This window comes from Podarcis erhardii (assembly GCF_964252035.2).
Source record: "Podarcis erhardii genome assembly, chromosome: Z".
NCBI lineage: Eukaryota > Metazoa > Chordata > Lepidosauria > Squamata > Lacertidae > Podarcis > Podarcis erhardii.
In genome coordinates this window covers 36,528,868-36,555,351 of record NC_138504.1, presented here as the reverse complement: position 1 = coordinate 36,555,351, position 26,484 = coordinate 36,528,868, and the positions used below count along the sequence as shown (strand labels likewise).

The following is a 26,484-nucleotide window of genomic DNA, read 5'->3' as shown; positions in this document are numbered from 1 at the left end:
TATCCATGGTTTAATGGTGGCGCTGTGGGTTAAACCACAGAGCCTAGGACTTGCCGATCAGAAGGTCGGCGGTTCGAATCCCCGCGACAGGGTGAGCTCCCGTTGCTCGGTCCCTGCTCCTGCCCACCTAGCAGTTCGAAAGCACGTCAAAGTGCAAGTAGATAAATAGGTACTGCTCTGGCGGGAAGGTAAACGGCGTTTCCGTGAGCTGCTCTGGAAGCAGCTTAGTCATGCTGGCCACATGACCCGGAAGCTGTACACTGGCTCCCTCGGCCAATAAAGCGAGACGAGCGCCGCAACCCCAGAGTCATCCACGACTGGACCTAATGGTCAGGGGTCCCTTTACCTTTATAATGCAATATTAAATATATATTGCATGGTACATGTGCACCCACACACAATTTTCTCCCATCTTCCTCTGAAAATTTCCTGGTAGTAATGCAACAGCAGGGTCAAGTAACCAAGCAGAGGGAAATTTTTGGCCAGATTTAGCAGTCTTAAATGCCATCCTCCCCACTGCTCAGTGTTGCTATGGAAGCAAGCTATGTTTCTGGGAATTTAATGGGGCTGGCTTGTCAGGCATAAGTGGGTCCTTGGTATATAGTCACTGGTGCCCCCCCAGCAGTCCCACAGATGTTCATCACTACTCCTTTTCTGTAGCATTGCATTTTAGCAGCAGTCACCCATTCAAACACAGTTTGGATTCCCCCCCAAGAGATCTTTTGCAGTCACCATAGGAGGTATTGATGGAGATACTGGTGCCTGTGGGCATCATGTTGGTGACCCCTGAATTATAGGAAATTAAAAATTGAGGCTCATTCTAGTAAGAAGCATATTAGCACCACCAGGTAAGGCTGCATGTGTGTTAGTGATCCAGGTAAGTGGTGGTGCTGTCACCTGTAAGCATGTGGGCACTACTTGTGGCACCCACCACTATTGTAGCCACATGTGCTAGTTTACAGAGGACCATCTATTGCTGTGAAGAGCTGATCCTCTGAAGATGGCCTATGTTTGAGAGTTATCCAGTCCCCAAGTCTGGTCAAGGAGCCATAAAAATGGCACATAGGAGCTTATCAGCAGTTGGGCTTTCTTGGTTAGTAGGCACTCAAGTCAGCTGGTGTGTGCCCCTACTGCAGCTTGAAGTATTGTGTTTCTATTTAAAACATTATTTCTAAAAGTGCTTTGATACATATAAATTAAAATGTTATGTCAATTGAACCCCTCTTTTGTCCTTTTCGTGATGCGTATCCTCTTTTTTTGGAAATGTATGACTGACCACCCTACCAACTATGAGGAGCCCCAGTGGGCTCTGCCAGTACATGGGCCCCACAGCTGCCCAGCTCCAGCTGACACTGGTGCAACTTAGTCAGGCATCAAGCCACTGAAGGATTTAGTTCAGCTTAGATTTGTGCTCAGCTACAATTTGGAATTGTCCTCCCTCAAGCTAGTACAGTCATACCTCGGGTTGAAGTAGCTTCGGGATGAATATTTTTGGGTTGCGCTCTGCGGCGACCCACAAGTAATGGAGTGTGTTACTTCCTGGTTTTGCTGCTCGTGCATGTGCAGACGCTCAAAATGACGTCACGTGCATGTGCGGAAGGAGCGAAACGTGACTTGCACATGCGCAGACACGCAGTCGCGTGTTACATTTACTTCAGGAACCCGTTCGTATCCAGAGGTACCACTGTAAAGGTTCAGTAAGCAAGCATTCAGTAAGCCTGCAAACCTCCAGGACTGATTTGGTTCTCTTTGAGAGACACCATTCTTCTAGTCAGTGAGTTGTTACGATTTATTTTGAAATGCTAACCATTCTCTCCTCTCCACACCCAAGTTGTGTCTTCGTCCACATTCAATTAGCAATTCAAGATTGATTTGGTTGGCTTTCAAATAGTGATTCCAGTTGGTTTCCGATTCAGGGAGGTGTAGGGAGAGAGGTTTGGTTCAGTATTTGGCTCAGGTTCAGTCTGGCTTCTAGTCGGGTACAGTGGTACCTCGGGTTACAGATGCTTCAGGTTACAGACTCTGCTAACCCAGAAATAGTACCTCAGGTTAAGAACTTTGCTTCAGAATGAGAACAGAAATTGTGCAGTAGCGCCACCGCAGCAGTGGGAGGCCCCATTAGCTAAAGTGGTACCTCAGGTTAAGAGCAGCTTCAGGTTAAGAATGGACCTCCAGAACGAATTAAGTTCTTAACCTGAGGTACCATTGTATTGCGTAAACCAGCTTTTGCCAACCAGGTGCCCTCCAGATGTTTTGGACTACATCTCCTTTCAGCCTCAGTCAGACCAGTACAGATTCATAAGTATTTGTGGTTTTTTCCTGTTTTTTTGTTTGTTTTTTGTTTCGTCTTGTTTTACATAATCATAAAAAAGATCTTCAGTCCAGCACTTAGCTGGTTATAACAAGGACTTTAGGGAGCAAACAGCCCTTTTCATATATAGATCTCTTTAGCTTGCCTGCGTCGTTAGCTCTGGGGGTTTGGAGGCTTCCATTACAGCACATTTTCCTGTATAATTTGGGGGGGTGGACATGCACATATCTTTCCCCCTTTGTCCTCTTAAGCTTGGTTTCGCTTTTAAAAAGTTGGCTGCATGAGTTCATATCCTCCTGAATATTTCAAAAATACCTAGACTTCTCCTCTTCCCAATTTTTTTAAATATTTCAATAAAGACTTATGTGCAGATAAAAATGGTTTAAGAGTTGCAAGGGTATCTGTCTCTATCTTTATATCTCTATCTCTATCTGTGTTCCTATAAAACAAGCATTCTTCCCATTGTACTGCAAAATTATGAGAAGGATGGTTCTGTTTTGGTTGGTGTATTATTTCAGGAGGTGCAGATGAAGTATGAACTGAATCAAGTATCTCCTGCATCCCTATCGAGCAGTCACAAACCAGAGACCTTTCCTTCCATCACTCCCCAGCAGCGCGACCCAATATGTGCTTCATTTCAATGATCAGCTGCTATATGTCTTATTTCACCAGGGCTGGATTATGGAGGCTATTCCCCAAAGTCGAGAACTTGCCCGGGAGCTGCTGGCAATGGGCATCATTCCCAAGCACGTTGGTAAGAACATGTTTAGTTCCATTGTGTTTTTACAAATTCTTTCTGACTTTCTAATTTCTCTCTTCCATTTGAGAAAGAGGAAGAGAATGAGGAAGAGGCAAAGAGAACATCAGGTCAAACACAACAGACTGCCCTACCCCCTTGCCCCAGGGCTTATTTACAGGATACATAATTTATTTCTTTAGTGTTTTAAACTTGTAAACCTCATTGACAGAAATGAGGTAGAGAAAGTAGTATAGTGGTATAGTGAATATCATGGGGCAAAAGAGCACCCATGTCTGGTGAAGCTGGGCATTTCCTAATGCCCAATACTATAAAGGGGTCAACATCAGTGCTGAGCTGTACAGGCCTCATTCTGGAGCCAATCCAGGAGTCGCAGCTAGAGACTCAAGCCAGGAGTCAGAGCCAGGAAAAACTTTCACTGCCCAAATCAGAAGAATCACTCGTGTGGGTGGGAGGGGCCACTGCATTTCCATGGATTCCATTACTGTGTTGAGCAGTGGTGGCTAAACCACTGCCCAGGTCTACTAAGCCCCAGGCAACTTTCATGACCCCCAACTTTGTGCCCCAACACAGCCCAGAGCTGGTATAGATAGATAGATAGATAGATAGATAGATTCTTTATTGTCATTACACAAGTGCAACATTGCACAGTGCAACGAAATTGGATGCCATCCCTTAAAAAAACAACAAAAGCAAAACAGCAACAACAACCAAACAAACCACATTCCAGCCACACCCACACCCACACCCATCAAACTTCCAGGTCACACTATCGAGTTACAGCATTCAAAAAGGCCACAGCTCTTGGATAGAAACTATTTTTCAGTCTATTAGTCCTTGACTTGATGTTTCTATATCTCCTGCCAGAAGGCAGTAGTGCAAACAGAGTCCTATGGAGTATCATGAGTCCTATGGAGTATCATGAGTCCTATGGAGGCATCTTGGAGAGAGTGGTCAGATTATGATGAGGAGGAGGAAAGTTGGAGGAGGCTGACCTGGGGGAGGATCTTTGTAAATTGGGGATGAGAATTTGGGGCCTCAGGAGAAGTCTGACCTGTGGGGGGGCCCAGAGCTTGAGAGATAGAGACCTTCAAAAGGAAAGCACATGGGAGGGGCTGTCAAATTCTGCTTCAACCTAGTCATGCATTGTAGGTCTCTGCTGTGCCTTACCAATTTGAAACCTGTAGACCAATTTTGAGACTCTATGCTGACTTCATATATATAAAAACTTCCAAACATGGTGATACTTTGAGTTCTGATTCTGATGGAGAACCAGAACAGCTGGAAGGAGAGGTTCCTCTTCTCCTGGCACAGTGCCACTTCTCTGCCCCTGTGCCACTGAAATTAAGACCGGGGAATTTTGGCCAACTTTGACTACTTACGTGTCAATCATCTGATGTCATATTGACACTAGGTGACTGACAGTTGTGGTGTCCCACTCACATGTCAAAATTGCCCTGCTGGTAAGGGGGAAGATAGTGCACAAAACTGGGTTGAACTCCCTGCAAACCAGCTCCAATCCTGTTTTCAGCAGCTGCATCTCCACCCACCTTATATTCCTATTCACATATGGCTTCAGGTGTGAGTCAGATGAGTGTGGTTTCAGAAAAACAGCCTGGTGGGCCAGGTTCGACCTGCAGGCTGGAGGTTCCCCAACCTTGCAATAAGGGTTGTGTGAGATAATTCCCTGGAGAAATTTGCCTCATGTGAATTAGTGTGATTGTAAGTCCAGCATAGCCTTTCACAACCTGCCAGCCTTCATGGGACTAATAGCAGCTATAGTCCAAAACATCTAGAGGGCACCAGGTTGGTACCAGATCTAGGAACTTCCCTGATACCTGGAGAAAAAGGAACACACACATATACACAACTATATGTTTTAAAGTCCTCTCTGCACATCTGGAATGCATACTTTTAATTGTTGTTGTTGTTGTTTTAATCAGGCTTCCAGAAAGCCAAATTAACTTCAGTTGTACTTGCAATTCTTTTTCCTTTCTTCCTTCCTAGTGGTGCTTTTTGCTCCAGATATTGTGCTGATTGAGAGGAATCTTGGGAAAAGAGTGGATGTTTCTACTGGAGGTGTGGCGTTGTTTTTGTTTTCTTGCTAACAGAAATGGGGAAGTGGTGGCTGAGAATGGCAGGATAAAGGTGACGGAGTCCATGGAATCTTTAGCTCAGGGGATACAGTAGATTAGGATATCATCATCACCACCATCATCACATATTTATTAATCATCTCCTAAACCACTGTTTCAAGCCAATTTACACAAAAGATAATTAGCAGTTAAAAGCACCAAAACAGCAAATACATTTGAAACAAGACTAAAACGCTAGGGAGTGGACACTTCTGATAAAAGATCCTTTTCATCCAGCTAGGAAAGCTCATGGAACAAAAATTAATTTGTTTCTGGAAAGTGCAGACTGTGGGTGCCTGTTGTATCTCAACACAGTGGCGGAGCTTCATGCTCTGGCACCGGGGGCGGGGCAGAGAGCAGACGGGGGCAGGGCTGGCACGTGTCCTGGGGGGGCATGATGTGTCATCCTGGGGGCGTGGCCACATCCTGGGGGTGAGGCACCCAGCATGGGGGGACAGCCACAATGGCACCCTGCTGGGATCGCGCTGCTAGGGGTGATTTGCTCCCCCCGCACTCCTCTTCCTCCACCAGTGTCTCAACAGAACAGGGGCAGCCACATTTATGAGCCTGTTCCATGTTACCCATGAGGGGATTAATTACAGTTCCAGGATGCTTCATTAGACAGGGAGAAAGAAGTCATATGCTTTTAATTATGCTTTGAATGTATGGCGCGGGTGCAGCCCAGTCTCTGTTCAAGTGAATCTTTTCTGCCAACCCATTTCCAGAGGTGTACCATACAACTTTTGATTGGCCAACTGAGGACTACATACGGCAGCGCCTGAAGGTGCCGCATGGCATATCTGAAGTGGAGACTGCAAGGCGGATATTGAAATACCATCAAGACTACCCTGGGATTCTTCAGTCCTTTGGGAGTTGCATGAAGTTGATCAACGCTGACCAGCCATGCGCAGATGTTTTTGCACAGGGTAGGAAGAGATGGACAGCTGTTTGATTATGTGGTTTTGTCAACAGGGTCTGTTTCAGGTCCATCTTTTTCAGAGGGTGAGCATCATTTCTTTCCCACTTTGAAAATTCCGCTCCCTAGATCTCCTAAGATGAAATAGCCTAAAAGCCCTGTTTTGGAGTGGAACAATTCATGAAACAAACCCTCATATCAACACAAACATATTTGTGATGTACCCTCATTTCTTTGGTTTGCTATCATGACTTTGTATATAAATGATTCCTTTCATTTGAGCTCTCCGTAGGGAAAATTGAGAAATTGACAGCCACAAAGCACATTTCTTCTTCTTTCTCTTTTGCTTTTTAATTGTCCCCTTTCCCAACAGTCTTTCAGTGGCCTGTTTTTATCACCCAGCTAATATTTTCATTTGGAAAAAGGGCCTTTCCTTCTAATCACGAGCGCCACACTTTGAGGTAAACAAGTTGGAGGTTTATATCTGGAATTTACAAAATTAATTACCTCTAAATTACTTAATTACATTTAAAAGTTCACATCATCGTTCATAAACAATTCATGCCTTGAATTGTAAATATATGTATGCAAGCTGAATATTAATTATTATTAATTAATAATGCAGTGAAATAAATTGAAAATTGGAATGGAAAAAAAATCCTCTCCAGATCATCTCCCCCCATCTTTTTCTTCCAGTTGATGCATCAAGCAGCCAGATTTTTTAAAAAGAATAATTAGATGTGGAGACTGTCTGGGGGATCATTACTCCTAATTAACTTGGTTATTTACTGCAAATTAAGCATCATTTGTAAGCAGCCTGCTTGGCCTGTTATGTTTCTGCTGCAGATATGCTGGGCTGGGAAGAACAGCTTAGAGCTGTCTCTGGTTAGCTGATATTTATTTGGGAATAAATTATGTGCAAATGGACTGTTTCCCTCCGCTGTGAGTAGGGTTGGTTCTAATATTTGGGTAGCCCCGCTCCCCGGCATGAAACCAACAGCAAGTCTCCCTAACCTGCAAGGTGCAAGGGTCCTACTGTTAGGCAAAGCAAAACAAGCAGATTTCAGAAGGGGGAGCAGTGCTACCCACAGCTATTCCTCTGTGCTTACCTTTGGAAACCCTTTGAATATCCTAATTTTCCACCACTTCTATTGTTTGTCAGTCTTCACCCATGTCCAAGCTCCTCCTCGAACACTCGCCCCGTTTTCACCCCGGATTCTCCTTTGTGGACCGCCAGGCTCTGGGAAAAGCATGCAAGCATCGTTACTTTCTCGGAAATATGGCATCATCAATGGTTTGTTACCTTCTCTTTCTGAAATCCTCAGTTGGTCTCAGGCTGTCTCTTTCTCTGTCCATTGCTGAGGATGTAAAATTTCTCCAAACCACCCCAGATCGAAAGCAAAAATCCCCTGATAAAAGGCCACTAGGCAATAGAAACATGTAACTTTAACAAGACAGCACTGACATATGTACGTGTGTGTGTGTGTGTGTATATATATATATATATATATATATATATATATATATATATATATATATATACACACACACACACACACACACACACATTTAAAGTTTCCATGTTTCTATCCTTAGACTTCTGGGCAATGCTTTTTTCCTGCCATTACTTACCGGTACATAGTACCGGCACATTTTTTTTATCTCCCAGAAACGCTCAGCCGCATGGGGAGCTGCAGCATAAACAAAACCCCAATGGAGCTGGGCTGCTGCTGCCGCCCCTTGGGGCTGGCCACAGTGCATGAGTCCCACTCCCCAAGGAGCATGAGAGTGAGTGGCATGGCGTGTGACACGCTCCTCCCCCACTGATGGCACTCACAATGGTCATGGCAAGGCATTGCTTTGGGCAACCTCCTGGTGGGCACCTCCCAGTCGTGAATGGGACCAGAGGCAAAAGAGGGTGGAGCAATGAATAAAATGTTACCGTTGTACAGGTGGCAACACGGGGGTTCCATTCCTGGCCCCTGTACGCACCAACAGTGTGTGTATAAGCACCCCCCCTGCCTTGGGTCCACCCCACCTTGACCTGCTCCCATTCTGCACTTTCTGAGTTGAGAAGGACCCTCCCGTTAGTGATCATGTGTAAATTGGACGTGCCTAAAGTGGCCACCACTTGTATAGTAGGCTAGTTTCACACACTCTCCCACACTCCTCTATCCTCCATCCAGATGAGTAAAAGGCACTATCAAAGTTCTGCACCAGCTGCTGGGACGCCAGTTGCTATGAATAACAGCTGTTGGGAAGCACAAGTGGAAAGAGTGCTGCTGTTGTGCTCCTGTCCCATAATTGGGCAGCCATCAAGCACTGTGAGAACTGGACCAGATGGCCCTTAGGCCTAATCCAGCCACTGTGCACTCCTTACATTCTTCCTATTTGTTTGCTCTTGGGGCGCTGAATTAGAGGGACCTCTTGAATCCTTTCCAGCTACTAGCGTTCTGACACTGGCAGCCGACAGCCCTTTGGGTCAGCTTTCCACATGAGGAAGCCAGGAGCTCCTCAACACCTCCAGCAGAAAAATTTGGAAGCTGTAACTTCCTCCTCCAGTAATTATAAGTTTATAACCAGTCAGAAACCCATAGACTCTCCCTTGACTTGCTGTTTTCCATTCTATATTTTGATTAGTATATTTTTCTTTTAAAATAAAAATGTTCCCAGCCAAATGTATTCTTTATTATCCTATATTTTTTCCAGCTTTTGTTTGGCTAGGGCAAAAAGAAGTGTGTGTGTGTGTGTGTGTGAGAGAGAGAGAGAGAGAGAGAGAGAGAGAGGTGAGATGGAGAAACCAGCTCAAGCCCCCATGTCTTTTATTTTATTCAGTGACCTTTTTCCAATATGCAGCTTCTTTGCCATTTCTTTCTCTCTCTGCCCTCCCCACAATCCACCTTTCCCCTCCCCTCTACTTTTGCTTTCTTACTTCCTTTTTAAAAATTAACCTTATGTCTTTTTTGTTCCTCGTTCCTCTCAGTTTGCTGCGGGCAATTGCTAAAGGAAGCTGTAGCCGACGAGACAAAACTTGGAGAACTCATTAAGCCGTATTTTGACAGTGGTTGGCCAGGTAAGGTCACATTTCTGCACTTCCCATGCAGTGCTTACAAATCTGTGGGGAGGCGGGGAAGTTGGGGGGGACGGACGACAGATGCATAATCTTGGGGTTTGGAGGGGGGCATCTTTGTGGCATGATTGGAGCTGAGGGTGCATCTCGTAAGGCAGGGGAAGAAATTTGGTTCTGTTTGTGAACTTACTTAGTTTACCCTTTCTGAAATAATGTGCTAACTGAAACCCAGCTGTCCTCTGAAACCCTTGTACCCCTAAATTTTACTGTCTGGTTCTGTAGTCAGGTTGTGTGCGCAAAAATGCTCTTGCTAGAGAAAAGCATCCATGACAGTACTTGTAAAAATGATGTACAAAAAATTAGTTATATTTCGGGAAAACGCTTTGCAAAAATATACGTATACTAGGAGTTGTGCCCCTGCTTGCTTCATTTGCCAGCCCTGCTACCATTCTCCCCACAGATGTCCACTTTGATCCCCTATCTACCCTTCCCAATTCCTTCTCTTTGCCTCCCACCCATCACCAGAGGACTAAAACTCCCATATTAACCTGCCCTCTCCCTCCCCTGCTCATTTGTCACACTGTTTTCTCAGAGCCACCCCACTCCACTCCTGCCTTTAGAACCCTAGAAAGCAGCTAATGAAAACAGAGTGATAACACCTTACAATTTTATTATGCAGTAAGATTAGTCAAAATTATACTTGAAATGTGTATATTAGGAGAGATTATCACTAAAATGCTGTTGAGTTTTCATGAGGGAAAATATTTTTTAAAAAATATTGCAAACTGATATGGATATGTGGAGCACCAAACTTAAGATTGGAACAATGAGAATCTGAGAGAAAGTGAAATGGACTGATTTGTCCATCCATGGCATCTACACGAGGCTTATTGAGTACCATCACCAGTCATCAAATAATAGGGAACTCTGTTCTCTCAAAGGAATCCCAAAGTTTTCAGAAGTAAACAAATAACCAATTTTTGGGGTGTGTGGGGACCCTAAGAGAAGGGGGAATTTGAAACAGCCAATGAGAACTGAGCATGCTCAGCAAACATAGAATGTTGGCTGATTATCAATCAGGTGAGGGGCAAGAAAACTGGAGAGCAAATGGAATAGAGTTTGCTGAAAAGTGTCATTGCTTGCTGGCTGGAGCTGTGAACAACACTCCTCCTAGCTACCTTTTCTTGAAATGCCGACTGGTGATGGTAGTAATAATAGTACAGTGGTACCTCAGGTTACAAACACTTCAGGTTACAAACTCCACTAACCTGGAAGAGTTACCTCGAGTTAAGAACTTTGCCCCAGGATGAGAATGGAAATCGTGTGCTGGCGGCACAGCGGCAGCAGCAAGAGGCCCCATTAGCAAAAGCACACCTCTAGTTAAGAATAGTTTCAGGTTAAGAACGGACCTCCGGAACGAATTAAGTTCATAACTAGAGGTACCACTGTAACAGTAATACCATCAACATCTAATAAAATGCTCATCAATATACGAAAGCTAGGATATACACAAGGGAGAGTTTTGCCTACTGTCGGGGGCCATGGAGGGGGCTGCAATGCCTGTGAGCTGTGCACACAGAGTGGCATTTCCCCTCACTCTGGTATTATCCATCAGTGGTGGCTGAATCACACAAGGGTAAGGAGCAAGGCTTGCGTTTGCTGCATGTGTGGCTGCATACATACCATAAATTTAAAGCACATGTATTCTCCTATTCTCCCTTCACTGTTGGAGACAGCATGGCCCCTGAATAACCATTGCTGGGAATCACGAGTGGAGAATGTTGCTGTCACACTCAGGTCCTGCTTTCTGGCTTCTCATTGGGGCATCGGTTTGGCTGCTGTGAGAACAAGCTATTTGGCTGAATGGGTCCTCCTTTGGCATGATACGGCAGCCAGGCTCTTCTTATGTCCTTGCTAGATCAGGATGCAAGGGCTATCTTTGTCTAGCGTCCCTGTTCCCCAGTGCCAGTGCCAGGCTATTTTGCACCCCTGACAAGGCTAGCAATGTGCACACATGCACCCCCCCCCAAAAAAATTTCTAACTTCGATTTTCAAAAACAGATTCTTGTAGAAAAAAAGGGAAAGCACAAAACTTGAAACTGCTAAATTTGTTTAAAATTGCAGGAATAAGTAGTACAACAATCTTTTATTATCTTTCTCAAAAACAAAAGAAAGTGTTTTAGCATACAAATCGTTTTGAATAATCTTGTGAATTACGAAGTTAAAAATGAATCTCTTAAAAGTTTCAATTTCAGGCACATCAAAATCTCACTTTGTGTGCAAATTTTGTCACCAATTCCTTCTGGTCAAGAGCTGATGCTTGGGCAAGTCCAGTTAATATAGTTGCGAAGCCAACTAATCTCTTTTGCTTTGAGAAACTGGAAGTGTGAAAAGGATCCTTAGAGCAACAGAACCATTAGGCACATTATCCAGGTGTTTTTGTTGTAGTATGAAGAGAAGTACTCCTTGTGGTGGTATCGACTTTGGAAGTCTTTGAGATATTGCTGTAAGTTCACAGCACAAACCTGAATTTACAAATTGCATCAGCAAGGGCCTTAGCTTCAATTCGGGAAGCATTTCCAGATAAACCTTTTAGGCTTGTGTCATCAAAGATCTCTATTAAAGCATCATATATACTTCTAAGATTATATCTCAGTGGTTTCAAAGCATCAATCTGACTCTCCCATCTTCTTTCGCTCAGCAGATTAACAGTTATACCTAAGTCTGATACATGGCTAGTTAGAATTTGCCAACGCTGAGTCAATGCATAGAAATAATTATAGATCTGTTGATCTAAACTGAAGAAACTTAATTGCTTTCAGACAACAGTGGCATCACTGACAACCAAGTTTAAAGAGTGTGCATTGCAGGGCACAAAAAAGGCACATGGGTTTATGTCCAGGACTCTCTTTTGTGTGCCATTTTCTTTGCCTTTCGCATTGCTGCACATTGACAATACGGATTCTTACTTGGTAATCCCATTTGCTCAAGCTGTCCAAAAGAGTTTCTGCCATAAAGGCACCTGTAGTCTCCTTTAGTGGAACTAATCCTGAGAAATGTTCTCTTCTTATAACCTCGGGCTCAGATATCTCATTATCTGATGGTTTGATTACATCAACAAAACATACAATCATTGTCATTTGTACAATATGACTAACATCAGGTTTGCAGTCCAAAATAATTGAATAGTATTGGGCTGCGTTTTCATGTGCTCCCCCCCCCCCCCGCCCGGCTTTATAGTACCTGCTAGAAGCTGTATAAGCTCATTTTGGACATCTTTTCCTAGGTAGTGAACCATTGTTTCTTGATCTTTAACTCTGTGCAAATGTTCATTCATGATGGGATCAAAAAGGGCTAGATATTCTACAAACTTCAAAATATTTCTACTGTGGAACTAGCACCATACAACTTTTTAGTTGTACCATGGAATGCCACGTTTTGTATGCCAAGAACTCTGACCAAAGCAATCAAGTGTTCCAAGATTTGCCCTCAATAATGTTCTTCTTGTCTAATTTTCTTCATGTTAATATCACCAATGTTTTTCCTTTAGATAAGTACAATTCAAGTTATTTCCATGTCTGATAGTTTTCTAAATGGTCAGTATTCCTCTCATGTGAAGACAGAATTGCTTCAATGTTCTTCCAGTATTTTGAATCTGTTTCTTGTAGAGGTAGTGCACGATATTTTTGCCGAACAACTTACACACACCATATTTTGAGGTTGAATATATCAACCTCAATGGATACTTCTTCACCATTTGCTATTCTTTTGTAGTGTAAAGGAGAGAATTTATTCTTTTTTCTTTTACTCTTTGGGGAAATCATGTGATACAACCTGCTGTGGTCCATGTTGTATTATAAGCTGTCACAAATTATCACTACAATAGTTAGACAAGTTAGCAGGGTCACTGTAATTCAAGTCAGGCACAGTACCATCTTCTTTTACAGAGTTGATGGTACTCTCACTTTCCTTGACATCCTCTTTTTCCACTGTGTGTTTTCCATAAATATTTTCAATTTGTGAAACAATTCCAATGTATCAGTTACTTCAAAAATGATAAAATTCTTCAGAATTTAAAATAAAAGTAAAATATTATCAGAAATATATAAGATATAACAAAAACTAATCTCCATAAAACTGTGCTCCTCAAAGGTCATTACTGTGTCCCACTATTGTGTCCCACTGACACAGTGACCTACCTTGCCCCATCCTAAAGGGAAGCACACATGCAAGAGCTTAAGGCAATAGACTTTCCCTGCTAATTCTCAGCATCTCTTATCCAGAGGATGTCTGGGTAGATCCTCCTCTTCCTCCTCCTCATCTATGAGCCCAAGGCAGCAAATACACAAGTAATAAAATAATCAAAACATCTGAAAAACAATTCCAATGCAGATGAAGACTGGGAAAGATCTCAACTTTGAAATGCTTGTTGAAAGAGGGATGTATTCAAGAGGTGCCGAAAAGACAACAGAGACCTGATATTTAAAGGGAGGACATTCCAAAGAGTAGGTGCCATAACACTAAAAGCCCAACAAACCTCCTGATAAGTTGGTACATCTGCAGAGGCCCTCACCTGCAGAGCGCAGTGATTAGTTGGGTAAATGGCCAGGTGTGTGGGGAGAGATGATATTTTAAATAGTCCTTTGGATCCTGGCCAATTCCCTTGGTTTAAATGTTAGGGTTCTCTATTAGGCAAAGATACTGTAATGTGGTCATAACAAATCCTAAGGACACCTATTGGAGCTTTATCTTCTGTCCACATGACCAATAAGTATCCCAGAGTTGTTTTTCTCCAAGTTTGTTTTGATATTTTTTGCATCTGTGTAGCTTTATGGCTTAAGTGGGGCATATCTTAGTAGTATGAAGGGATGCATTCTAGCCAATATTTATGCTGCAAGACAAATAATAAGTCTGATCATTTTGCTAATCCACTCCTCCTCAGGATAACAAAGCATGAATTTGCATGAGTAAACACTAACAAGAATTCATTAGTGGCTTTGCAGAAGACCTTGGGGGAAATGAAAGAGAGTTAGGCTACTTGGTGAACCTTTTTCTTTTTAAAAAAGTTATATTAGTCAAAGACTGTAGTACTCCTAACTTCAGTGCCCCTTCTTCTGTCTCTCCTCATCCACTCTTAAGAATTTTCCCCACACCTTTTTTTCTGATTGTTAAGATCACAGGCTCCTCCAGGTTGCTCCCCCAGGTGTAGGTAAATCTTTCTCAGCCTGAAGGCTGCACTCCCCTTTAGCCAGCTTTTCAAGGGCCATATGCAAGTGGTGAGCAGAGCCAGAAGCAAAAGTAGACAGAGCAACAAATGTTAGATTTTACCTTTGCAAGAGAGGTTAGTTGCTACACTATCATGCCTCTCACTGCCCACTTCCAGGAAAGCAAGAGACAAGAGCAGAGTTCCAAGGACAGACAAATGCATTCAAGGAAGGTGCAAAGTGGGGCTGGGGAGGGGGTGTAGGCTGGGGGAACGGGAGCATGAAGGAGGCTCCCAAAGGCCAGAGAAGGCCTGGGGGGCCAGAGTTTGCCTCACTAATTGTGAGGTTTCCCAGCCTGATGTCTATTCAGAACCGATCTGGGGTCTATTCACCCTCTTTTCTCCAGTCGCTCCCCATCACTGGAGCTTGTGGACAGGCTGGGGCCTTGGCATGCTCTTGATTGGTGCTATTCACTTATGGTCAGAACAACTTTTAGTCTGACAAGAGAGATGAGAAAGGGTGGTATACAAAAGTAATAGACAAAACAAAACAAAAGCAACAAAAGGAAAGATAAGGTCTCGCCCCAATTTTTGTCTCAAGCCCCACTGAGCTAGACACAAGCCCTCTGTGTTGGTGTCTTCCCCACCTCTGCTACTCTCCATTTATAAAATAGTAATATTTGAATCCATCCCAGTGGCTTTCTCTTCTTGCTTCATTGGCTGGGCGGAGGGAGAACAGGGAGGAGTAGAAGAAGGGGGATTTGGGAATCTCCTAATTTCTGCTATTACTAACAAAAAAACCCCCAGTCTTTACTATAACAACATTAACTTTTCTTGTAGAAAAAATGAATAAACTGGGATGTTTCCGCCCCCCTCCTCACTCCCCAATGATTTACTTTATTCTCTCTTTTCGTTTTTGCAAGTTTGGATGTCATGGTGGCCCCAAGATTACAGCTTTTCTTCCCCACCTGCATATTTATTTATTTTTGACAGTGAAATTAACATTCTTATCTCTAAAGTGGCAGCTTAAAAAATTGACAATAGAGCCTTCTTTCTCTTCTTATGAAGGAGAGTTGGGGGGGTGGTAGTGGATCGTTTGCTATCCGTAACTTGCAAATAATTTCTCAGTTGAAAGGCTAGGTAAATCTTTCTATCTGAGGAGATAAGCTCGGTTTTATTTCTTATTTTTTCAAACACGCACACACACACCAGCCAGCCATCCTGCAAGCAGCCTGCAACATTGCCGGAGCATCCTTTGGGGGACCCTCCGCTGGTTTTTTCCAAGCGCCTCTTCTCACACGTGTGTTTGTACTAGCTGAAGACGCACACGCATGGCTCTCTAAATAATTTACAAGTTGATTAATAAACTCACAGGGGTATAATTAGGAGAGAGAGAGACAGCGGCTACGGTAACGGGCACAGCACTTGGGGGAGCTGGAGACTCTTTCCTTTTCCTGTCTCTCTCTCTCCCTCTCGCTCTTTTTCTCTTTTTTTCAAGAAACTTTCGAGGGTGCTGGGCGTTTGAAGATAAGTTGGGAAGCGCACAGTGCCTCTCCTCGTTTGATGTGGAAATAGGACAGTTTGAATCCGTCGACTTTAATTTTTCACAAGCTGTAGGGGCCCTGCAGAGAGCTACTTTCTCTTTTTTATTATTGGGGGGTGGGGGAGGATGGAAAATCCCTCTACATTTTTCTTTCATTTTTCTTTCTATACACACAAGTCCAAACAGGAACGAAAAATCAGATTAATTTCCTCTTCTCCTAAAGTTCTATTTATCCACCCGTTGACCGGCCCTCTTCGAGTCTCCTGGTGATGGGGGGGTAATTTTGTGATGGAGTTCTCCTGTAGCAAAATGTATATATTAGGGGAAAGTATACCTGAAAAATGCATATAATTCATGAAAAGGAAATACAAGAGTGCATTATATTAGGGGAAATCATTGCAAAATCATATATATGTCAATCATCTCAGACTCCTCTTTCTCTTGGTGAGACCTTGTGGGGGGCACTGCCCAGTGGTCTTAGACCCATGGCAGGGTCTCGCCTGTTGGTTCCCTGTTTGTGGAATGCTCTGCCTTTTATGAGGAAGCTTCTTGGAAACTCTGAAATCACTGGATGAGAGAATGTGGTTGTTTTTAGTTGGTTTTAGAATGTTTTCGGGGATGCGGGTGACGCAGTGGTTAAACCACAGAGCCTATGACTTGCTGATCAGAAGGTCGGCGGTTCGAATCCCCGCGACAGGGTGAGCGCCCATTGCTCGGTCCCTGCTCCTGCCAACCTAGCAGTTTGAAAGCATTTCAAAACACAAGAAGATAAATAGGTACTGGTCTGGCGGGAAGGTAAACGGCATTTCCGTGCGCTGCTCTGGTTCACCAGAAGCAGCTTAGTCATGCTGTCCAGAAGCTGTACGCCGGCTCCCTCGGCCAATAAAGCGAGATGAGCGCCGCAACCCCAGAGTCATCCACGACTGGACCTAATGGTCAGGGGTCCCTTTACCTTTACTAAAATGTTTTCGATGGTGTTATTATTAATGTGTGTGGTTCCTTGGGCTCCTCTGGGAGGGCAGGTAAGATGATGATGATGATGATGACGACGACGATGACGATAATGATAATAATGATAATAATTAATGATGATGATGATGATAATGACAATGATAATGATAATAATGACAACAACAACAATAGTAATGTGCCTTAAAAGGTTGGCAAAGTCTCGTAAGGGCTTTCTAAAAGAATTTTTTGCAACAGAACTGGAAAAGTGGTGAGTAACGTAAGTTGGGATGATCAGAACCTGAAATGGATAGGATGCTCCACCTTTAGCTCCATTGGCTGTTTAGCAATGCTATAGAAGTAATTCCTTGCCCCCACCTGCTATTCGCTATTCTCAAGTCTGACATTTTGCACTAGGGAATTACTACAGACTTTTCTTCATGGCGCTATGTCCGTCCTCCCAACCCCTGTGACAAAAACTGAGGGTTAGAGGAACAAATAAACCATCTGCCAATGGATCTTCCCTTCTCTCTGTCTTTATTTCTGTCTCTGTATCTGCCTCTCTCTCTCTCTCTCTCTCTCTCTCTCTCTCGAATACAGTACTAGCTTGCCTTAACTAGGCTGTTGCAAGGGTCACTAAAGCATTGTCTAAAACATATGTTCCCTTACCCTATCCTATAGAAAGCATTATACAAAAACAGTGATTTGCACAGCTCACTAAGGACAATAATAGCACAATATAATTCACACCAGTAACAATTAATTGCACATTTATTAAAAATTTAAATTTAAATTTAAATTTTAAATTTAAAGTGTTTGGTTTAATTAATTCAACAAAACTGATGAACTTCATCCAGTAATGCCAGCTTTTCAATGTGTGCAATGTTTTTCATTTGCACCTCCAGCACATTCTCTTGCCTTTTAGTACCCCCTATGTAATCCCACAGGGATGCTGGTAGCGCTGTGGGTTAAACCACAAAGCCTAGGACTTGACGATCAGAAGGTCAGCGGTTCGAAACCCCGTGACGGGATGAGCTCCTGTTGCTCGGTCCCTGCTCCTGCCCACCTAGCAATTTGAAAGCACGTCAAAGTGCAAGTAGAGAAATAGGTACTGCTTCGGTGGGAAGGTAAACGGCGTTTCCGTGCACTGCTCTGGTTCGCCAGAAGCGACTTAGTCATGCTGGCCACATGACCCGGAAGCTGTATGCTGGCTCCCTCGGCCAATAAAGCGAGATGAGCGCTGCAACCCCAGAGACAGTCATGACTGGACCTAATGGTCAGGGGTCCCTTTACCTTTACCTACGTAATCCCACAGCCCCACAAGCAAAACGGTACTGTCCACTTAGGGGAACAACTGGTCTGAATGCTAAGAATTGTTACTATGAACCAAATGCTCTTGTTGTGACAATTATTTTATTTTATTTTGTATTTAATTCCTATCCCATCTTTCCTCCAAGAAGCTTAAGGTGGCTTACATAGTTCTCTTACCCATTTTATCCTCACAACACCCATGTGAGGTAGGTTAGGCTGAGAATGAGTGATTGACCCAAGGCGGGGATTTGAACCCTGGTCTCTCAGGTCCTAGTTTAGCACTGTAACCACCATACCACACTGGCTCTCATTGGGTGGGATTGTGTGAATAAAGGGTGTTCAGGCCAGAAGGGCCCCTTGTAGGGAAGGCCCAAGTGTGTCTTTACATGGTGGGAAATACTCATTGCCCCTCTCTTCCCCCATCAGAACATTACCTATGAAGGCCACTAGCCGAGGGCAGTCTCAGCATTAACCCTGAAAAGGGCAACAAATGGACACACTACCACCCACTGCAATATTTTATCAGTTAATGTCGGGGCAGGGAGCCTGTGGCCCACCTGAGTCCCACCTTTCCCAGATTAAGGCCGGCTCAGCACTGAAGCCGATATTTAAAAACATACTTAAGAACATACCAGCATCCTGCCTCACAGTGCCCAACCAGAGAGAAACCAGCAAGCAAGAACACTCTCTCCCTGTGCGGTTTCCAGCAACTGGTTTCAAGAAGCATCAGTGCCTCTGCTTGCATTGACATTGTGGCTAGTCATCACTGATAACCTTCTCCATGAATTTGTCCAATCTTCTCTTAAAGTTCGTGGCCATTACTGCCTCCTGAAAGAGCAAGTGCCTTAGTTTAACTACGTGCTGCAATGCTGGGTAGCCATAGCTCTGATGTAGCAGCTGTAACTGTTGTCTACTCAACACACACACTCTCTCTATCCCCTCACACCCTGTCTTGGGTAGAGGCATCTATTCTATTCTGTAAAATTCAGCTTTGCACCCAAAAAATGCACCTTTCTTCCTTTGGTGAGCACGGCTCCACATTGCAGCAACCATGTATCACCCGCAGGTGGCGCTGCTTAATAAACAAACTCACTTCGCCAAGTGCCTCTGATCACCACTATTCTGTTTATTAGTACATCATAGGCAAACGTTAGCAAGCTACATAACCAGAGCCTCCATCGGCAGGACTCAAAAGCTGTAAAAACAGCGGTGGTGTTAAGGAAATAATGATTGTCTTAGATGCCTCCTGTACTTATTATGTTAGCCACACTTTGAAGGGCCTGGACCTCAATTTCTAATGGAAACTGGAGTTTACATGAATTCTCATAATGCAGACTTTAGACCAGATGCAGCCTTAGATGTCATCTTCAAAGTGGGAATCTAGAAAAATCTTCAGACAAGAAAAAAGAAACACCCACACGTGAAGAGACAGAAAGTGGAGAATAAAAGGCAGCTGGACACGGGGGCAGGAAGTGGGGGGGGGGGAGAGAAGAAAAACCTTGCAGACTAAAAGAGGTGCAAGTTTATCATCTTTATTCATGCAAGATAAAATCCCCACACTTAGAAGCTGAGGAGGAAGAGGAGAGGAATGCTTCACCAAGAGATTATTTCAGGCACAAGAATGATCCGGACTTGGGTCTGTGAGCCGCTCTTGCCTGAATGCAAAAACAGACCTTTCCTGACCAGATGGTCTCTTGGAATGGAAATGGCGATGATGGATCGCTGGATCACAACTGCCCTCCATCCCCAAAGCAACTCTATTGCGGGCTCCTCAATAACCTGGTTTAAAATAAGGTTCAACTTTTTAAAAATTGCTCACAATTTCCCTTGTAAGGAAGAGATGCAATGGCATTAGTTTCACACATACTCTTCTTCTTCCTTTTGAAGCATCTCACATCCATCTTTAGATATATGCCTCTTCAAGTTTTCTCTATTGTTTTCTGTTTTTTGCTTCTTGCATCAACATAGTTTTAGATTGTTTATCCATCACATAGGTGGTTGTCTCCTTGGTCTTTTGAAATAGTATGGCCTCAATTTGACACAACTTTATTCAATTGGCCTAAAGGAAGAAGGGCCCATTCCAACCTACAGTTTGGCCAGTTAAAGCTTTTTCATAATACAGTAGGATAAAAGAAGCTAATCTAAATAAAAACAAACAGAGAAAAGAAAACACCAAAGGAAAACTTAAAAAGAGGAAAAAAGAGAAGAACAAAAATAAAAAGGACTTCTGATTTTCCATCAGTTACATAAAAATAAATTATTCAAAATATTCACTCTAGAATGACACCCAACTGATCTACTTTCTGTTAGACAATATTTTCCCAATCTTCCAATCCAAATAGATTAATTCATTTTGGTTTTTTCCACAAAAAGTTCAAAAGGGGTTCTCTAATTATTATTAATAATAAATGTCAGCAATAATTTTTCTCTAATCAAACATATCAACTTTATCTCCAGTAACTTCAACATATTAAACAATAATAAGTCTTTTCTGTCTTAGTCCACACAAGATTCTTTCTGCTGTGATTATACAGTATAGTAACTATTCCATAGTTCTTTACTTATTATGCGTTTCTTAATTCGCACCTAGTTCCATATCTTCCGTTCCCATTTCCTGTTGTATTTGCTGTGGTGTTACGTCTTGATTTTTTTTTTTTAATTCCTTTTCCATTTATGCTTCTTCCATTCTTTTCCCAAGGAAAACACTTAAGGTTTGATAGCTCTTTCCTCTGAATTCACTCCAAGTTGTAAACAGAGTCCTTTCTCTCTCTCAACTCTATCTCAGCCAGCTCAGGATGTCTTTTCATCTCTCCATCCATGGCTTCATTCCACTCCTCCAACATCTCAGCTCAACCATTTGGCTGTTTCAAATACCTGTATGGAGGACTTCTCCATTTCACCATCTGTTGCATCCATTTCACCCTCCTGTTCTGACAATCCTTCATCCATATTTTTCTCTGAAGTCCCTGTGTCTTCTTTAATGCTACTTTCCATTTCATCCTTCCCTTGTCTGCTTTCATTCACCATTTCATCAATCTCAGCTCTAATCACTCTTATTTACTCATCAAACAATTGCTGAAGGACACCAACAGCCAATGGAATGTCCAATTTATCTGCCATACTGAATGTTCTTGATATTAACAATTCAGTCTCCACTTTAAGATCTTCACAGTCTCCTGTCTTCAATCCCCTGTCATGACCTTAAGATCTATGTAACATTATCTGCTATCAAACCACATTTCTACAAAGGAAAAAAGAAGTAGCAACATTAGTTTTGATTTCAAGGCAACACTTTCACTGAGAAAACAGATTTAAAGAAAATAAAAATTATTAGCATTCAAAACTCCCTTGATCGTTTAAAACTTACTTGGTTCAAACGGAGCATGCTTTTTGTTCTGGCTTCAGCCCTTTAATGATAAACTTTTCTTAAAGCCAGAAAGTAGCTCATACAACAGTTGTAAATTTCAACTGGCAGACAGAGAAACCTCTCTCAGGCAGGATCTAGACACACCAAAAAGGTGATTCAGTTAAACCTGTTGTAAACTTCATGCAGGGAAATCTTGTTGGCAAAAGATGGGACTCCATAGCGCCATGTGGTGTCACAGTGTTATAACACATATAAAGCACTTTATCTTTATGAATGTAGCTGAGTCCTCAGTGGTAAATTATAAACTTCTCAAAGATAATTAGAGAAATGGAGGCTTTTGCAGACCCTATGCCCTTCAGGGCTGCTACATGGCTTTTGGGTACAATGTTTATTCCTGCGCTTTAAGTCATTCACCCCCATCTGGGTTCCCAGGAGCTGACAGCTTCTCAGTCTCTCAGTTTAGAAAATGGCTTTTTCAGAGTGTCAGAGGTTATTTCCCTGTTCACACTTTTCTGCAGAGTGAATTTGATAGCCAAGATTTATGTCATGGGTATCATTAATCACCGTGTAATTATTTCTGTTGGCAACCTGCCAGATGTGCTAACGTGAACAAAATATTGTTGGGGCCCAGGCAAGCCCCTTCCCACATAATTGATCACATGACACATACACCATATGAATGGGAATGCCCCACCGGCCCCTAGGAGTTGTCTCCTTTGCAGCCTGCTGACAGAAGATGTTCAGTCCACCATGTTCCTCCCCTGGAAGTCAAGGCCTAATAACTTCAGTAAATTTTCCATCTCTCTCTCTCTCTCTCTCTCACACACACACACACACACACACACTTCCGTGGCGATCTCATGCACATTCTGGAAAGCCAAGAGGGCCCCTATTCATCTATCTGTGGACAGATGTGCCATGCAACTCAACTATTTTTCAGCCCTAGCTCCCAAACTGACTATAACTGCCCTGTTCCCACCACCACAGCTGTGTGGCTTAAATTGTGGTGCCCACATGGACCTCAACTCCCGTTGGCTCCAACCAGCATGGCTAATGGTCAGGGACTATATGGGAGTAGTAGTCTATGCCATGTTGACCTCCCCTGACTTAGATTTTCCTCTTAACCACAAGAATGGAGATTGGCCCAACTGTCCAACGATAGGCAGCTAAGCTAATTGATGTGTTGCAATGGCTAGGCACCAACCAGGAGGCTTTATAGCTGCCCCTGGTGCATCACAACGGCTGTACTCAAGAGTAGGTTTCATTCTGGCTTCCTCTGAAGCAGGACTAGAAGGATGGCCTCATGCTACCATTAAATTGGCGCTGTGCCACCATTTTCGCTCCTGGCAGTGACGTTACAGTTTCTACAGCTGGAAGGGGACACACCAGTTAGCACGCTGGATTCCCTGGATTTGTCACATCCCTGAGTGGGGCACCTTCCTGGATAGTAAGTTCAGAGGGGTTTTCAGTTTCCACTGTCTCCTCTTTGAGCCCCTTATGTGCTAAGAACCAGCAATGGGATCTTCCTTCTCTGAGGAGGCCTTGTCTGATTCTGGCTCTGCTGCAAGAAGCTGTTGGGGTGTGACACTGCATACCCTCCTGAGCCAATCTTCCCAGATCGTTGGCTTCCATGGAATGTTCCAGCCCAAAGACTCATAACAAGAACAGAGTTTGGCCATTTGATATCCACTGGTGTGTCAGGGCCCATAAATGAGCCCTGGATTGCACAAGCAACATCACCACTGGCATATATATATATATATATATATATATATATATTCATTTACCGTATTTTTCGCTCTATAACACGCACCTGACCATAACACGCACATCGTTTTTAGAGGAGGAAAACAAGGGGGAAAACATTCTGAATGAAACAGTGGATGTATCATTTTTGGGCTTCATGCTGTGGCCACAGACATGTGATCTGATGGTGAATTTGGGGTGACCCAATGCAAAAATCCTGAGAATTCCTGTGGATCCATGCTTTGTAACCACGTTTTTGCACCATTGCAGCCCCAGGCAACAGTGGGTGTGTGATTTTTTTGGTGCAGGCTGTAGCCATGGACATGCTATGTGATCTGATGGTGAATTTGGGGTGACCCAATGCAAAGATCCTGAGAATCCCTGTGGATCCATGCTTTGTAACCACGTTTTTGCACCATTGCAGCCCCAGGCAACAGTGGGTGCGTGATTTTTTTGGTGCAGGCTGTAGCCATGGACATGCTATGTGATCTGATGGTGAATTTGGGGTGACCCAATGCAAAGATCCTGAGGATCCATGTGGATCCATGCTTTTTAACCACGTTTTTGCACCATTGCAGCCCCAGGCAACAGTGGGTGCGTGATTTTGGGGGGGCAGGCTGTAGCCATGGACATGCTATGTGATCTGATGGTGAATTTGGGGTGACCCAATGCAAAGATCCTGAGGATCCATGTGGATCTATGCTTTGTAACCACATTTTAAGTGGGGAGCGAAGGAAAAACAAAGAAGGGACATGAGAGGGGTGTGCAGAGAAGCAGCTGGCTAAGAATGCAGGAGAGGGATTTAACGGAGGGAGGAAAGAAAGGCAAAAGTTTTCCCCCACCCAAGCCAGCCATATCTCTCTCTCCCTCCCCCTCTCTCTCTCCCTCCCCCCTCTCTCTCCCTCCCCCTCCCCCCCTCTCTCTCCCCCAGCAGCACCGGAGCACAGAGAGGAATTCCCCTCTGCTTGCCTGGAGGGGAGGGGCTTTCCCTGCTCTTTGTTCCGTTTGAGCAAACACAGCAACAAAACAGAGGAGGGTGGGCAGTAAGACCCTGAGGCAGAATGCAGGAAAGCAGCCACTTCCTCTTTTCAGGTTTCCCTTCTAGGAGACGCGTGATTTGATTTTTGCCTGCTTTTTCGGCTCCAGGGACCACACATTCGCTCTATAACACGCACAGACATTTCCCCTTCCTTTTTAGGAGAAAAAATCTGCGTGTTATAGAGGGAAAAATACGGTATTTATTTTTAAGAGGAGGGCAATGGAGGAAGAGAGAAAAGAGAGAAAGATAGACAGAAAGAGTAACTCAGTCTCCTGTTGCACATTAGGGTTATAAAATTAGGAAGACCAGTGGTCTGCCTCAAGGCTTCTGCAAGTATGAGGCTGGCCTCCCTAAGAAGACCCTATAAGCCTTTTCTCTGAAGATCCCCATTGTGTTGAAATGGATTGAATGGTTGAAATGGAGACCTGAGCTTAGGAAGCTCACTGGGAACATTGGAAGCTGCCTTATACTGAGTCAAGCCATGGATCCATATGCTCAATATTGTCTATCCTGACTGGCAGTAGCTGTCCTGGGTTTCAGACAGGGGTCTCTCTCCCAGTCCTAATCAGATATACTTGGACTGATCCAAGAGGTCTGGGCTTATGCTTCCTCTAGCAGAGAGCCTTAGAATGAGCATACTCCTGAATGGCCACCAGAGTCTGGGTCATGAGAGCCAATGGGAAATTGCACACTCACCAGTTTGTGGACCACTAGCCAGTAATAGCTTCTGCCAAATGTGATATTCAGGCTGTTAATAAGTTTTGCTTAGTGAGCGTTTGTGTCATTATTCCAAAAGCTGAATCTCATGTGGTGCAGCAATGGAGAGGTATCCAATTGTCTGCTCCCATGCTGTGCCTACTTTAGATTAGGCCAAGTGTTTACAGGGTGCTGTGCAAAGTCTGAGGGTGCTAGACTTGGAAGACAGCAGCAGTTATCTAAAAACCTATGAATAGCTTTCTGGATCAGGCCAATGGCCCATCTAGTCCAGCATCCTGTTCTCACAGTGACCAACCAAATGCCCCAAGGGGAAGCCCCCAAGCAGGACCCAAGTGCAAAAGGACTCTCCCTTCCTGAGGTTTCCAGCAACTGGTATCTAGGAACTTGCAACATAGCCATCATGCTTACCTGGTAGCAGAAAGATTTCTATGCAACAGGTCAGAACCAGGTTATTCAGGACCTAGGATAGCTCCCAGGGGTAACAGGTGTTGCTTCAGCAAAGGTCGGAACCCAGGTCTTGTCTAGTTTTGTCGCTCTTGGCTGGCCACATACTGTAACCAATAGACTATCCCTTCCTGAAACCATTTGTTAACAAAAAGAAATAACTCCTGTGAACTTCATGGTCAGCAGGAAAACTGGGGATTTCCCTGGAGGACTCAAATAATATTAAACCAATTTGACCTTTGTGGAATAATAAGGTATTCTGCTCTCACACTTTGCTGAATTTAGGGATGACAGGCCGATCCAGGGAAAGTAGCCGTTGGCGGTAGCTGGTATTCAGGGCAAGATGTTAACTGTCAAACCCTGAGATCAACCCTCAGGCATCTGAATTAATGTTGGAAGGCTTTAGACCTAATGGGGGAAGGAGGGAGAAAATATCTAAGAGGAGGGAAAAGGGTAAGTGGACAGCACTATCAAAGAAGCTTCTAACTTTCACCTGCTTAGAATGGAGAGCTCCCTGGACCTCCACCCCAAGAACATAGTTATGTGTCTCTTGGATATTAAGGATTTATAGGTTTAGAGTGTAGGTCAATATATGTCAGAAACCTTTTCGGTTTTTTTTCTAAAGGAGGCAAAGATATTGGGTTAGGAAAGCTTCACATGTGAATGCATGTGAATTTTAGAACTTTTGCATCCCAAGAACATTGTTGTATGGTTCTTGGATTATCAAGGATTTATGGGTTTAGAGTGTAGGTCAAGAAGTGTCAGGTTGCTTCTTTGCTTTCTCCTTCTTATGCAGGAAAATATATTAGGGTAAATCCAGCGGGGTGTAATGGTTAAAGCAACAGACAGGGACCCAGAGGAGACTAGGGTTCAAATATGCCACTCAGTCATGAAACCCATTGGCTGACCTTGGGCCAGTTACTACCTCTCAGCCTAACCTACCTCACAGGTTTATTGTGGGGATTAATATCCCCCCC

At 43.7% G+C, this 26,484-nt stretch overlaps 1 protein-coding gene and 1 long non-coding RNA gene across 7 annotated transcripts in view; one reads left to right on the top strand and one right to left on the bottom strand.

Moving 5' to 3' along the window:
• Positions 1 to 26,484, top strand: part of AK8 (adenylate kinase 8) — a 103,883-nt gene that overhangs the window by 41,933 nt on the left and 35,466 nt on the right. For all 5 annotated transcript variants that reach the window (XR_014152540.1, XM_081847148.1, XM_081847147.1 and 2 more), the window contains 5 exons: positions 2,984 to 3,065; positions 5,076 to 5,147; positions 5,929 to 6,129; positions 7,282 to 7,413; positions 9,103 to 9,192. Coding sequence is in view for 4 of the 5 variants with exons in the window: in XM_081847148.1 (XP_081703274.1) it covers positions 2,984 to 3,065; positions 5,076 to 5,147; positions 5,929 to 6,129; positions 7,282 to 7,413; positions 9,103 to 9,192 (577 nt within the window). In the remaining variant the exon portion in view is untranslated. The remainder of the gene's footprint in view (positions 1 to 2,983; positions 3,066 to 5,075; positions 5,148 to 5,928; positions 6,130 to 7,281; positions 7,414 to 9,102; positions 9,193 to 26,484) is intronic.
• Positions 19,711 to 21,684, bottom strand: LOC309333636. 2 transcript variants are annotated; one of them, XR_014152623.1, is made up of 3 exons: positions 21,562 to 21,684; positions 20,062 to 20,335; positions 19,711 to 19,973 (listed from the first exon to the last, which is right to left on the bottom strand). It is a non-coding gene; the product is annotated as an uncharacterized lncRNA (long non-coding RNA). The 2 variants fall into 2 exon arrangements; XR_014152622.1 differs by having other exon boundaries at positions 19,711 to 20,335.